The sequence below is a fragment of the Mirounga angustirostris genome, unplaced genomic scaffold (genome assembly GCF_029215605.1).
Source record: "Mirounga angustirostris isolate CCGP_5_RB_7025 unplaced genomic scaffold, mMirAng1.0.hap1 SCAF_2, whole genome shotgun sequence".
NCBI lineage: Eukaryota > Metazoa > Chordata > Mammalia > Carnivora > Phocidae > Mirounga > Mirounga angustirostris.
Genome location: NW_026991710.1, coordinates 86,544,678 through 86,558,365, shown reverse-complemented (window position 1 = coordinate 86,558,365; position 13,688 = coordinate 86,544,678). Strand labels below are relative to the sequence as shown.

Below are 13,688 nucleotides of genomic sequence, written 5' to 3'. Positions count from 1 at the left end.
TTTAATAATACCTAACGTAATGTAATTAGTATTTTAAGGGACTACTTAATTATAAAATATAGCTGGCAAGATTTTTTTAGTGTTTAATACTGGAACCTCTAATATTTGAAGGTAATCGCAAGAGCAATTTGAAATTAATAATCATAACAATTGCCAAAATTTTAGCAACTCAAAATTAAAAGTTATAATAATGACTAAGATTTACTGAGAGCTTACTACATGCCACACACTATACGTTCACACTTCACACAAATTGTTGTTTCTTCCTCATACTGATCGTATGAGATAGGTACTATGATCTCTCTTTTACAGATAAGAAAATGGAGATAGGTATTAATAACTCGCCCAGGAACATGATGATAGTAAGAAGTGGAATAGGGATGCAAATCTAGGCAATTTCGTAGACTGAAACTTCTAGTAATGTATCCATTCTTAATAAACCTTACCAAAAAATGATGGATACAGGGCAAGAGCACGATATCTGCCAAAGTGAAGTACAAGCCCTCTGCAAACACATGCTCCAGAGGTGGAAGGTCAGAGGCTTTTGCTTTTCTGATATGAGAAGGCTCCCTGTTGGTGGTAGCTGGTTCTTCGAGGACTGTGAGCTTTGAGAATGCCACCTTCAGTTCCAGGCTCTCAGATGAAGAGTCCAACTCTTCAGACGTTTCTTGTCTATGCACCTTGCTCTTTGTTTTTTCCTTAGCAAGGGAAGGCCCAACCCCAGCAGCCTTCTGTTGCTTCAGCTTCTGCCGACGGAGTTTGTCATCGTTATGCACTCTAACGGGCTCGCTAAGCTTTTTCTCTAACTGTAGTATTTCCACGGGGATAGCTGGGTGCCGGTCAGAAGATTCCTTGAGAAAATTCTCAATAGCTAAAGGGATGGTGAGTTCGCATAGCCTGGTCCACTGACTAACCTGCAAAACAAAATAACAGAAGAAATGAAGGGAGTCTTTACTTTCAACATAGCTTGAAGAAAACTTTCTATTGGGAAGTAAGACTGGTTTTGACAATTGAAGCTGAGCCATCCCTGGACTAGGTGTTTATGCTATATCAAGGGACATATTACAGTGCTTTAAAAATGATAACACTCAACAACGGTTTAGCAATCCTATACCTGGAATACATGCCATCCTCCTGCATCCTCTTACTGAATAAATCCTTCCTTCCCAAAGCCTTTGAAGGACATGCATCCCTTAAAAAGTACAGCTTTCAAAGCACTGCTACTTGAGCTTCTATTCATGTGTAAAATTTCCTTTAAAAGTCCTCAATTAAAACAAAAGATAAAAAAAGGAGTCATAATCTAAAAATAATGTCCCCAAACCTCACAAAATAAATCTTGAATTCTTATTCTTCAATGCTGCACCTCAAGTATTGGCATACATGAGGGGCTACTTTATTTCATTGTTGACTAGAGATTTCTTAAGTAAGCAGGATTTAATTCATCTCCCACAGAAAGTTAAAATAAATGTTCAAGTGAATGTGTTATCACTTTATGGCTTTTAAGTAACGGAAGAGCCATCATACTTACTTCGGCACAGGCTTTCAAGCAAGTCTTCTTAAAACCCAAAAGTTCTAAAATTTCCTTCTTGGAAGGGTCAGCTTCGTACGATTTCTGGATTATGTGTCTCAGGACGACAGCAAGTCCTGCTCTACAGAAATTGTCTGGTTTTTCCACTACTGCAGGTAAACAGCAATTCTGGACTATTGGTGGAAGCTCTTGTCTTGAAATAATTTGTAGTTCAACATCCTGGAGCACTACATTTTTTAGTGAAATATCTGTACTTGCTCCAATGAGGACTAAGCAAACTTTAAAGATTTTGCAGTCACAGTATGATAACAAAAACAAAGTTACAGATGTATGAAGAGGAAAGATGCATCCTTCTATTTGGTGAGAAAAGTCCAAGTATAGGTGTTCTTCTGTAAAACTTTTCTTAATGCCTTTCATTTTCTTCTTTCATTGGGTCACCTGCAGCATAAATTGAAGTGGTTACAGGCCTTAGAATATAGTAATTTAGAAGCTGAAATAAAAGATGAATATTTAAAAACTTTTTTTTAGAAAGCAGCAAGGATTTGTGATAGATACGATTCCATGAGAATTTGTTCCTGAACTGAATAAACGGCTTCCAAAAGAAAGATTTCCACCCAGTGCAATTAATTAGTCTTAGGGGTTATTTTCACCGAGCTCCTTTAAAATAAGCATACCTCATGTGCTTAGCAATAGAACCCTCCCAATCAAGTACATTGGGGTCTCACTACAGGTAAGAACAGGAGATGAATGGAATGGGAAATAAATAACCAAGAATACTAGGAGTTGTCTGGAGAAGCTTTGGCAATGTTTGTCCTCCCACACTACTTCTCTTTTGACTCTACAACACAATCATGGGGGGGGGGGTATATTCATTCCCTCGTGAGAAACAGACTCTCCTAAAGTGGATTTTGATATGATGAGCTATTACATGCTGAATCACAACAGAAAAATATTTGAAGTTCCCCATAACTTAGATGTTGATAACCAAGATATCTCAAAGTTAACATGTCCAGAATCATTCACCCCCACACCCCAAACCTGCTCCTCATGTATCCTCCCCATCTCAGTTAACGGAGCCTCATCCTTCTAGCTGCTTAGGCCAAAAATCTTGAGTCATTCTTAATTACTCTTTTCTTTCACACCTGCATAACCAATCCATAAAAAACTTATTTTGGCTCTTCAATATATATCTAAAATGTTTATTTCACACCATCTTCATTGCTTCCACCACCTATCTCTGAATTATAGCAATTATCTTCTGCTTTCCATCCTACCTCCCACTCTAGTCTCTTCTCAACATAGTATCCAAAGTGATCCTGTCAAAAACGGAGTAAGAAGATCATGTCACTCCTCTACTCAAACAAATATCTTCCCATCTTATTCAGGGAAAAGGCAAAGCTCCTACAATGGCCTAAAGATCTCCTTGGTCTCATCACTCACTGCTCCAGCCAAAGTGGCTTGTAATTCCTTTACAATACTAGGTACATTCCAACCTCAGGGCTTTTGCAGTTGTTTCCAGGGCCTGGAACACCCCCTCACCTATTTCAGGTATTTATTTAAATATCAACTTCTTGCTGAGATGATCCTTGGCTACTGTATTTAAATTGAAAACTCCACCTCTACCCACCCTGAAAACACTATTCTATGCTTTTCTTCACATTTCAAACTGTGGTAACACACAACTAATGTTCTATGAGAATAGAACTTTGTTTTATTTACTGCTATGCCTATAACATGGCCTGATACATATATATACACACACATAATCAAGAATTATTTGTTGAATAAATGCATGAATACACATGCTGGTTATTTTAAAGATGCAGACATACACAATCTTGAGGTCAAATTACTGATGGGTGTTTTCAAGTCATATTCCTTAATAATCTGTCAACTGTGATAACTGATTTCTACATTTCTTGGGTCTAAAATTCCCCATGTTCCAATCCATAAATCACAATTCCAAAATTAACACTAGATGGCACTCTTTAAAAGCATTCACCATGGAAATCTGTACTAGGAAGACCGTACAGTAGAGGAAAAATTATTTTAAAAGCCTTTAAAAAGTATACCTGCAACTCTTTAAGTGTATTTGAAATATTAGTGTACTCTGAAATTAAGTGTCTTGGTCCTCAGCTTCTTTGTTAAAGATCTAATCATTCATTATAACAAAAGGATATAGTTAGTAAGTACGAACCTCTTGATAATGCAAGTAATCACTACTGTTTTATATTTCTTTTATTAAAACATAACAGATCTGCACCATGGTTTGTTACTTCTTTAAAAGATTATCTAGAGGAAAATTATTTCATGTGATTTAAGAGCGAATGGGAACCATTTTCTCCCTGGCTTTTTTTTTTTTTTTAATTTTTTTGTACCTATAATTTACTTTAAAACAAAATATTAAAGGGTGCTTATTAAAGCTCACAGGCAAAAGAAACCACATTTTCTAGGAAATTAATAATTTCTTTGAAGAGTTTCCTCCTGTAAATCTATTGCTGATTAATTTACTGATCTTCTTAACTCCCTCTGCTGATAGTGGGATATGATACAGAAGATCCCTAAGTGCTTCAAGAAGCAGATTTGAAAGAAAACGTGATAGATTTCCTCATTTGCCCAGCAGTCTAGGAAATAGTAATTACGAGACTAGTCCTGCTAACTCTTCAAAAAAAAACAAACAAGGGGCACCTGGGTGGCTCAGTTGGTTAAGCGACTGCCTTCAGCTCAGGTCATGATCCTGGAGTCCCGGGATCGAGTCCCGCATCGGGCTCCCTGCTCAGCGAGGAGCCTGCTTCTCCCTCTGACCCTCTCCCCTCATGTACTCCCTCTCTCTCATTTTCTCTCTCTCAAATAAAAATAAATAAAATCTTTAAAACAAACAAACTGAAAACAATGTCATGCTATTTTGCAGCTTGTGATTTAGGATACACAGAAATTAGAGTACATGTATATTTGCCACTTTCCAAGGCATATAAAAATAAGAACCTTGAGAATAGGCTTTTACATATTCTATAAACTTTTGTCACTGTGAGCACTTAATAAATGCTAAATGTCAACAAAATAGAATAGCAATAACCTGCCCATGGAGATATCTAAAAATTAATGAGATGCCGGAGAGAAAATGCAAAGTACTGTTGATTCTTGACATAATTTATTTTTCCAATATAGATGTTGGTGTTTTTTGTTTTTTGTTTTTTTTCCTGGAAGATTAAAAATGTTACTTAATAATCTTGGAGTTAAAAAAAATGACTCTCCCTGGGCAATTTCTAAATGTAATTTCTAAAATAAATATTAAGTATTAGCAAACCTGTACAAATCTGATATATGTTTTTGGTTTGTACTATGTGTTTAATTTTTCAAGAAAGTAGAACATAGTTTTTGCTTTAAGTCAGCAGACATCATAGGCAAAAGAAAACCCTCTTCTCTTTTTTTTCTTCTCATTTCTACCTAGAGGTTCCTTACATCATTATTTTTATGTCATGTGCTTTACAAAGGTAGGTACTGGAGAAGCATCTTCTGGGTCTCCAGGGTTTCTGGGGCAGCTCCTGTGACCCCATATTACATTCCTGCCATGCACAGAAGCAGTGTCATCTACTCAGCGGTGGCACCTTCAGGTGCCACACTGCCACTACTCCTGAGACAGGCTGAGAAAGCAGCAGATAAAACCACAGACGTAGGAGCTGAACAGAGCTGATGGAATGTACATCTCTTCCCTGGACATGCCAGTTTGTTTGGAAGTGTTGCAGAGGGAATAGAGAGGTAAAAAGAAAATATTTAAACCTGGTTTCATTACTTGTGAATCTTCAAAGATATACATATTTTTTTAAGTAGGTTCCACACTGGGCTTGAACTCATGAGCCTGAGATCAAGATCTGAGCTGAGATCAAAAATTGTGTGCTTAACCAACTGAGCCACCCAGGTGCCCCTTCAAACACATTTTTAAACACAACTGAAGCAGTCATGGGTTTAACATTTTAGGCATTTACACCTTTTATTTTTGTATTCTCATTCTAATATATCTTGGTGTTGATAAATTGAAATATTTCACATATGAAAAGGTAAATGAGTTTCACAGGGTTTTTAAAATCTAAAACCATTTTACTACTTCACTTCATGCATATGGATATGTAAAGACAGACAAAGAAAAAACATAATAAATGTACTGAAAATAAGCATCCTTGGGGGCTCCTGGGTGGCGCAGTCGGTTAAGCGACTGACTTTTGGTTTCACTTCAGGTCATGATCTGAGGGTTGTGAAATCCAACTTCGTGTCTGCTCCGAGCTCAGGGAGGAATCTGCTTGAGTTTCTCTCCATCTCTCTCTGCCACTCTCCCACTCACATGCATGCACTCTCTCACTCATTCTAAAATAAATAAATCTTTAAAAAGGAAAAAAAAATAAGCATACTTGTTCAGAAGCTGAAAAAACTTTTGACAGTTTTGTGCTAAAATTCAAGTCTGGATCTAGGGCAACTAAATATTACATAATGGATAAATAGCTAAGTTATATATTACCTAACAGATAAAGACCAAAAAGTGCACCACACAACAAAATATTGTTTATCAAATAAGAAATTATCACTGTGCCTGGAATTTCACAGGGGCTTAATAAATGTTAAATGACTGAACAAAAAATACAATTCTAATATCACATACACTTTATTGTCCACCATGTGCAAAACACACTCAACTTTTATACATTACTTCTAATGCTCACAATCCTTACAAGTACATTTTAATTCCATTACATGGATGAGAATTGTCCATCAATACAAAAGCATTAATTGAATCTATAAAGGAATCTTATCTGAAAACATTTAGGAATAGCTATTTTTCTACTATAAATAGCACTATTTTATAAACTTAAAATTTCAGAAAGTGAAGCATATTGCAATTTTATTGCAGCAACAATTTCACGAAAGTGAAACTCATCAGAAATTTTTCTATGCAGTTGTGCTGTCTCAGTATCCTTGATAAACCTCTGTTCTAAAAGCAATCATTTTTGGTAGTTCCTTCCTGATTCCCTTTATTGGATCCTCCACAGACCTCTTAGCAATCCGTGGCTCAGTGCTTTGCCCTGTTCTCACACTCCTTTGATTACTGGTATTCAACCTTTTCATCATGCCACACAGTAAGACTTTTATAATGCAATTCACTATAGCAAATAAAAAGGATCACGAATAAAACTGAAACAAAAGGATCATGAAGAAATATCCTACTATACGGGATATCTGATATTTTTTATTCTGTGCTTTTCTTCCTTCCATTCCTCCTCCCCCTCCCCTTTGATTTTAATGCTGGTTAGGGGGTACCTCGGTGGCTCAGTCGGTTAAGGGTCGGATTCTTGATTTTGGCTCAGGTCATGATCTCATGGGTCACGAGATCCATGAGATAGAGCCCTGCCTCGGGATCCCCACTCAGTGGGGAGTCTGCGTGAGATTCTCTCCCTCTGCCCCTCCCCCGTACTCATGCTCCAGCACACTCTCTCTAAAATATATAAACAAACAAATAAATAAAGCTGGCTAGTACTCATTAAATTGATTTCATGACCCATTAATGGGCCACAACTCACAATATAACAGGACTGTTATAGGTGATCTCCAATACCACAGGTTTAAATATCCTCTATGACTCCTATTTTTATCTCAATCACATCATTTCCCTTGCACTTCAGACCCCAAATGCTACTTGACATCTTCCCTTGGACATTTTTCTAAACCTGTTCTCCCTCCCTTATTGATAAAATGAAAACACCATGGTCAGGCCCTTAATTCTCAAGTCTCACTCAACTCATTTTTTCTCTCATGAAAAGCTACTATTTCTACCTTTGAAATATATGCTAAATCCAACTTCTTAGCACCTCTCCTACTATCCACCTAACCTAAGTCATATAAACTCTAAGTTTATAGAGACTAATACAAACATCTGTTAACAATTTTTCTCCATTCTCCAATAGTCAGGGTGATCCTTTAAACATATTTAAGTCAGTTCACACCCCCTGCTCACAACCATCCAATGGCTCCCCAAAACAGTTAAAATAAAATCCAAATTTCCTATTATAGCCTATGGCTACCATGACCCTTGCTATCCTTTTCTGAACTGATCCCCTACTTCTGCTCCCTCATGCTCACTCTTCTCCAGCTAGTTTTCCCTGCTGTTCTTGGAAGAAGCCAGGAATGCTCCCAGTTGAGAATTTTTTTTTGTACTTGCTGTTCCTAATGCCTAGCTTACTCCTTCATTTCACTGAGATCTCTGAATAGTAACTCAGGAGCAGCCTTCCCTGACAACCTGAATTGAAAAAGCACCCCCATTACCTCCTAGGCTTTTATCCATTTTTTTTTTTCTTTCTTATAGCACTTACTACCCAACCTTATATCTCCAATGCTTACGAGTACTCAAATTTTAGTTTAAGAAATAAATGAATGAATGTACATAAATGAGTATTAGTAATCATTGTAATGACAATACTATTGAGAACTTAAGTCTTGGTACATTAGCCTCATTCTTCTTGACACAATTCTTCCAGATGAATAAATCTATTTTAAGAGCCAACTATGTATAAATTGAAGTGAAGAAACAAGGTGACCTCTGAGATTGGAACTGGAAAAAGTATGACTTGAATCCATCTAAACTTGTAAAGAAAGTATAGTTTTTGTATATACAGATACTGAGTCAGGAGAACTAGGAACCTAACTAGATTTTATATACTTACTTAGCAAGTAGAGTATTTATACACCAAGAAAAATAATGGGTAAGAGCCTAGACTCTGGGAGCTGACTGGGTTCAAATCCTGGTGCTGCTATTTAATAGCAATATAGAACTTTTCTGTATCTTAGCTTCCTCATTTATAAAATGGGAACAGTAATATCAGATTTACCATAGTGTGCTGTGAGAACCTAACAATGCTTATCACATTAGTAAGCCTGTAAATAAATACTAGCTATTATTATTCATTTGTAATTTATCTCAAAATTCCTTATCTATTAACACTATTAAATGAATTTTGACTGGCAAGCCACAAATTATGCTTTATATTTCCAAACTTCTCAGGAAAGATTCATATCCAATTGAAAAGACCCGCCCCTCTCCCCGCCACAAGTACTGAAAAAAACTGGTTTGTTACTATGACAGGAAGTCACAAAATGGCAGAAGATGTGATACCCTAAGCAAATACCTGCTTATATTGTACAAAATAAATAGTTCAACAGTTTACAGGTATGAAATTACATTTTTCTGAAAGATTAAAATTTAAACTCATTTAAATTCCTTACCACATCCAATGTTCAATATTATGAATATTGGAACTTAGATTGTGTTTTATACATTTCACAAAATAACACAATTTGGTTGCAAATCTCACCCTTTCTTACTATCTATCTATATTTTATGTATATAAAAGCTTGCCCCTACAGAGTTAGATAGCAGCTGATTACCTTAGACATTAAAGGTTAAATAAGGAAAGAAAAAAAGCTGAGCTGCTTCAGTTCTCATTATTATAATGTAATGTGGGGATGCATATAGTTAAGTCCTAAAGGACAAAGTTCAGTAATTAAAATTAGCTGTTTTCTTATCTGGGCAAAAAGCAGGGAAAAACTGTTTAAGAGTGAAAAAGCTTACTGTGACTTTAGCCATAAGGGAAGTGTGTCATCTCTATGGTGAATCAGGAAATCATCTGCTGCCACAGAATCATAATACTATAGGGATCACAGCATAAAATGCTAACATGTTAGAAGTGTCTGCAAGCCTGAAATAAAATTACTGAATCCCCACAGCAAACAATATCTAGGCTTGTTATGATCTAAATGGTTTAAATCCTTGCATTCTAAGTACTAATCCTAACAGAATTCAGTGGGCTATTTTGAATATTTGAAGATAAAAACAACTTACATTAAGGAATTGTATATACTACAGGTGTTTTAGTTGACTGGCCTACAGAATTTTTAAGTTTCAAGGTCTGCTTAATTGTTGCTATTAGAAAGGCTAATTAGATACTCAGTATTCTTATTTCAAATCACAGGTGATACCAAAGCTACAAAGTAAACACAGGTTGGTGGTGGTGTTTTTAAACTTGATGGACCCAATCAATATTACAGAAGTTCAAGTTTGAGCTTCGCTTAAAGCAGGCAAACATATAGAAGTGTAAAAAAATAGTAATAGAAAAGCTGATAAAAACAATTCTCAAATCTCACTGATCTCATTACAGACTTGTTTTTAAAGTTAGACCTCATAAAATAATGTCTTCAGGTATAACTCAAACATAATTTCACGTAGTGAGTATGCATGCCCTAAGGCAATCCCCTTAGTAGTGTATACTCCCCACCAGAGTTAAGTAAAAAAAACTCACATAGCTTAAAGTTTGATTTATTAAATGTAACAGCAAATCAGTTGTATTTATAACAATTTATTTTCACAATATTTAAATGACCATGTTTACAATTGCCACATCACTAATTCTTGCCAGCTTTTTCATTTTCTCTAATACTTTTTCTATAGATAAACTTAGAAAAAGTAGTATCTATTAAATCAATAATTCAGCACAAGATATATTATCAAATGCTGGCATTTCCTGATATTCAAGAATTTATGACAAGAAATGGGATCTTGGGTTTAAGAATAAAGGGGGAAAAACGAGCCACCTAATCCCAAACCAGGTAGAGAAGTACGGGTGTTAGTAAATGCTTCTGAAGCCAAAGCAATGTTCATGCAAGTTAAACTCAAACTTTCTATGCAGAAGTTTAAAACCGAACTGAAACACTGCTTTGATAGTGTAACAGAAACGAATGGCCCCAAACAAAACAAGTCCTTTGTAGCAACTGTTAAGCAGTATTCACATACAACTGCTTTCTCCAACCAGGAAGGCATGGGATGAAAAACTAAGTGCCAAAGAGAAAAAAAAGTTAAAGGTGCCAAAGGTCTTAAAAACTACACTTAGCAGCAAACGGCAAACGACCCCACTGACTCCTGCAAAAAGAAGCTGCTCCATTCCCCCATCAGCAGAGGAAGCCACGAGGACTGGCCCTGGGAAACCTGAGAAGGGGCCCGGAGCCCTCGACCAGCTCTCTCAGAAGCTGTGACTGTCTAAAAGACTGAGCGGCTGGAGAAAGCTCGGGCCACTAATTCCACTCCCTTGCCCTTCCCGTCCCCGTCCTCCCCATCCTGCAGGGTCAGCCCTGTCGCCTCCGGATGCCAAGAGTACTCAGGGGGGTCAGGGGGACTGCGTAACCGGCGGCCTGAGCGCCCTCTTTACCTGGTCGCAGAGGCGCGGCCAGGCAGGGAGGGTGCGTGAGCGTGTCAGCGACACGAGCCGCCTGCGCCTACCCACCCCGCGCGAGCCAGGTTTCCGAGGCAGCTTCTGCGAGTCTTCGCCCACGGACCACTGGCTGCCAGAAAGGCCGGAGAGAAACAACAGGCAGAGTGTCTTGGAAACAGCCGCGTCGGCCGTCATTCATAATCCGGCGCACCGGAAACCGACGGTTACGTCACTTCCCACCGTCGCACCGCCAAAAAGTTCCCCTCTTCACGCTGCTGCAGGAACCTTTGTTTCCCTTTACTGGGAGCAGGCTAGTTCCGGGAGCGGTTCGGAAGGGGCCTCCGGGAGCGGACGGAGCGGCGGGGCGGAGCGGTGAGTTGTGACGAGATACCCGGTTCCCAGCCGCCTCTGGGAGGCTCGAGACCTCCGCGAGGGGCGAGGTGGGAGAGTAGTTGCGTGGGGTCTTAGTTTCCTCGCTCCTTATGGGGAAACCTCGTAATTTGCGGGCGGTCGCGTGCCCCAGGCTGACCGCTCTCTCCCTTCAGCGAGGGTTGTTTCCTCCTAGGGTGTTTCGGGCTAGGGCTTGTCGGCTGAGGCACGGCCCCAGGGACTAGGTCCCTGGAACCCTGTCTCGGACCTTTCTCGGAAGGTTTTGGCGACTTCTCTGTGCAGCTCCCTCTTTCCGCCTCTTATCTTCTCTCGGGCTCCCTCCTCAAAGACCTTACCCCGTGGTAGGCCTTCGGTGTCATGTTTTGATCAAAGGATAGGCATTCCTTTTCTGAGCGTCTGCTGTCCCTTTTCAGCTTCTCTGTCACTTGGTTGATTTGGAATCGTGGAATCGTGGTCTTTCCGCTTCCCCTGCGTTTCCAGGCGTGTCCCTAAGATTTCAGTGTAACCCAGGGCCAAGAATCCAGTAGAGGATTGAAATGGGCAGCATCTTGAAAAGGATTTTTATTGGAAGGGGTTGCAAGAGCTTCCAAAGACATAGAGGGCAAAGCTTTCTAGAGCCGTTATGAGATGGCAACCCTAATATTGCACTCGGTGTGAATAGGTTCAGTGTCTTTTACCTCGTGCACATGCAGATAGATGATCAACTTTGGACTTTTTTTAAGATTGGCATGTAGGGTGAGAAATGGGATCTAGAGCAAAGCTTTATGAATATCCAATTTAGGTTGGAGAGATCACGGATGCCCCAGAAAGTTATATTTAAACAAAACCTAGTTCATTCATTCAATATTTTTGAGACCCTAATTTTTAAACACTAGATCTATTACTAAATAAAATAAGCCCTTGCCCTCATAGAGTTACAGTCTAGTGGGATTAATGAATTTAAGCCAGGTAAAGGATTGGGAAGAGAGTATTGCAGATAGGAACATAGTACAAGTCTCTAGTATTGGAATTATATTGCTTTTCCTGTCGCTTTTTGATGTTTGAGGGGTTGGGGGGGCAGGAGGTGCAGGGAAGGTGGGTTTGAGTGTCTTTCATATTGCTCTTTGCAAAGGGACTTTGTAAATGGTTAGAATTGTGTAGAAGGAGGAAAAAGACCATTATACTTTACTTTGAACCCTAATCGCCAGCAAAGTGATAGTCAAAAAGATAAATATAGACTCCCCCCACACACTTAAAGTACTCAGAGTTTTATAGGGAATATAACACTTAAAAAAAAAAAAAAAGTATGGTTCAAAGTAGAAAGTCCTAGTACGACAAGAAAGCACTATATGAGATATCGTAGGAGGGAGAGATTATTAGTATTTGGGGTGGGAAAGGACACACCATTGGTGAATAGAATCCTCATGAGAAATAATATTTGAACATAGAATTTGGACATCTAAAAATGGGTAAAAAGCTTCCCAGAGAGAAAAGTAAGTAGAGGTGTCAAGGCCAGCTAATGGCTCTGCTGTAAGGGAAATCTGTATATGAAGAATTAAAGTTTTTGTGCCAGTTAAGGAGTCTTTTTAAATGGTAGGTGAAGAAATTGGGCTTTATTTTGAAGACAGTAGGAAGTTTTAATTTTTGAGCAAGAAAATGAAAAAGAAAGAAAAATGTCTTTGGGGAACATTAATATGACAACAGTGTTGAAGTCAAGGAGAATAACTAGATTATTGCTATAATACAAAATTTATAAAGACATGAATTTGAGTAGTATCAGTGAAAGTGAAAAATGGAACAAATGTGAGAAATGTTACAGAGTCCGAATCCATAGGGAAGGCCTGCTGATTGTTTGGTAATAAGTAATAAGAGAGGCCTCAGTGAGGGAAGGATGTAGGCCTTAGGCTGGAATAGCAGAGAGTGTGTCATTCATTGAAAAAAGTGCAGGACAAGGAACTTTTGGGGGAAGGTATTCATAATCTCAGTTTTAGTCTTAACTGAATTTGAGATACCATTAGGGCAACCAGGTAGACATATCTACTAAGCAATTGGAAATGTGGGATTTGAGCTTAAGTGAGATTGGAGTGGTGATAAACATGAAAGCATCTGCCTAGAGGTGATAGTTAAAAACATGATACATAGACGGTAACCAAGGAAGAATTGGATGCAGAACTAAAGAAGATAAACAAGGACAGATACTTGGGCAATACCAAGAGTGACAGAGCTGAGAGGATGAACCAGAGTGAGAGTAGTCAGAGATAGAAGAAGAAAACCAGAAAAGCTAAGTGTAATAGAAATCAAGGAGGAGAAAGTTTTTGAAAGAGGAAATGAATAATATGTGTTCACTTGGCCAGCATTTAATGAATACCTGCTACCTGCCAGGCACTCTGCTAGGCACACAGTTAACAGCAGTAGTAAGATCAATCCAGTGCTGGTTGTCATGGAATTTACATTTTAGTGAGAAAGACAGACACTGTTTACATAATTAGCAGTATAGTAGCTATTACAAATAAGTGCAGGATGTTTGGGGACCATGTAACAGT

General features: G+C 38.4%; 2 protein-coding genes across 10 annotated transcripts in view; one reads left to right on the top strand and one right to left on the bottom strand.

Moving 5' to 3' along the window:
* The window catches only part of GSTCD (glutathione S-transferase C-terminal domain containing), a 130,496-nt gene extending 119,341 nt beyond the window's left edge, over positions 1-11,155 (bottom strand). Inside the window, exons 1-3 of the mRNA XM_045880641.3 lie at positions 10,774-11,155; positions 1,529-1,966; positions 447-914 (exon numbers count right to left, since the gene is read on the bottom strand). Of these exons, the coding sequence (XP_045736597.1) occupies positions 447-914; positions 1,529-1,945 (885 nt within the window). The 5' untranslated portion in view covers positions 1,946-1,966; positions 10,774-11,155. The remainder of the gene's footprint in view (positions 1-446; positions 915-1,528; positions 1,967-10,773) is intronic.
* INTS12 (integrator complex subunit 12) overlaps positions 11,050-13,688 on the top strand; it is a 78,504-nt gene continuing 75,865 nt past the window's right edge. For 7 of the 9 annotated variants that reach the window (XM_064584926.1, XM_064584925.1, XM_064584924.1 and 4 more), the window contains exon 1: positions 11,050-11,148. The gene's annotated coding sequence lies outside the window, so the exon portion shown is untranslated. Of the gene's footprint in view, positions 11,149-11,174; positions 11,217-13,688 lie in introns of those variants that run through there. The other 2 variants (XM_064584931.1, XM_064584930.1) reach the window with 2 other exon arrangements.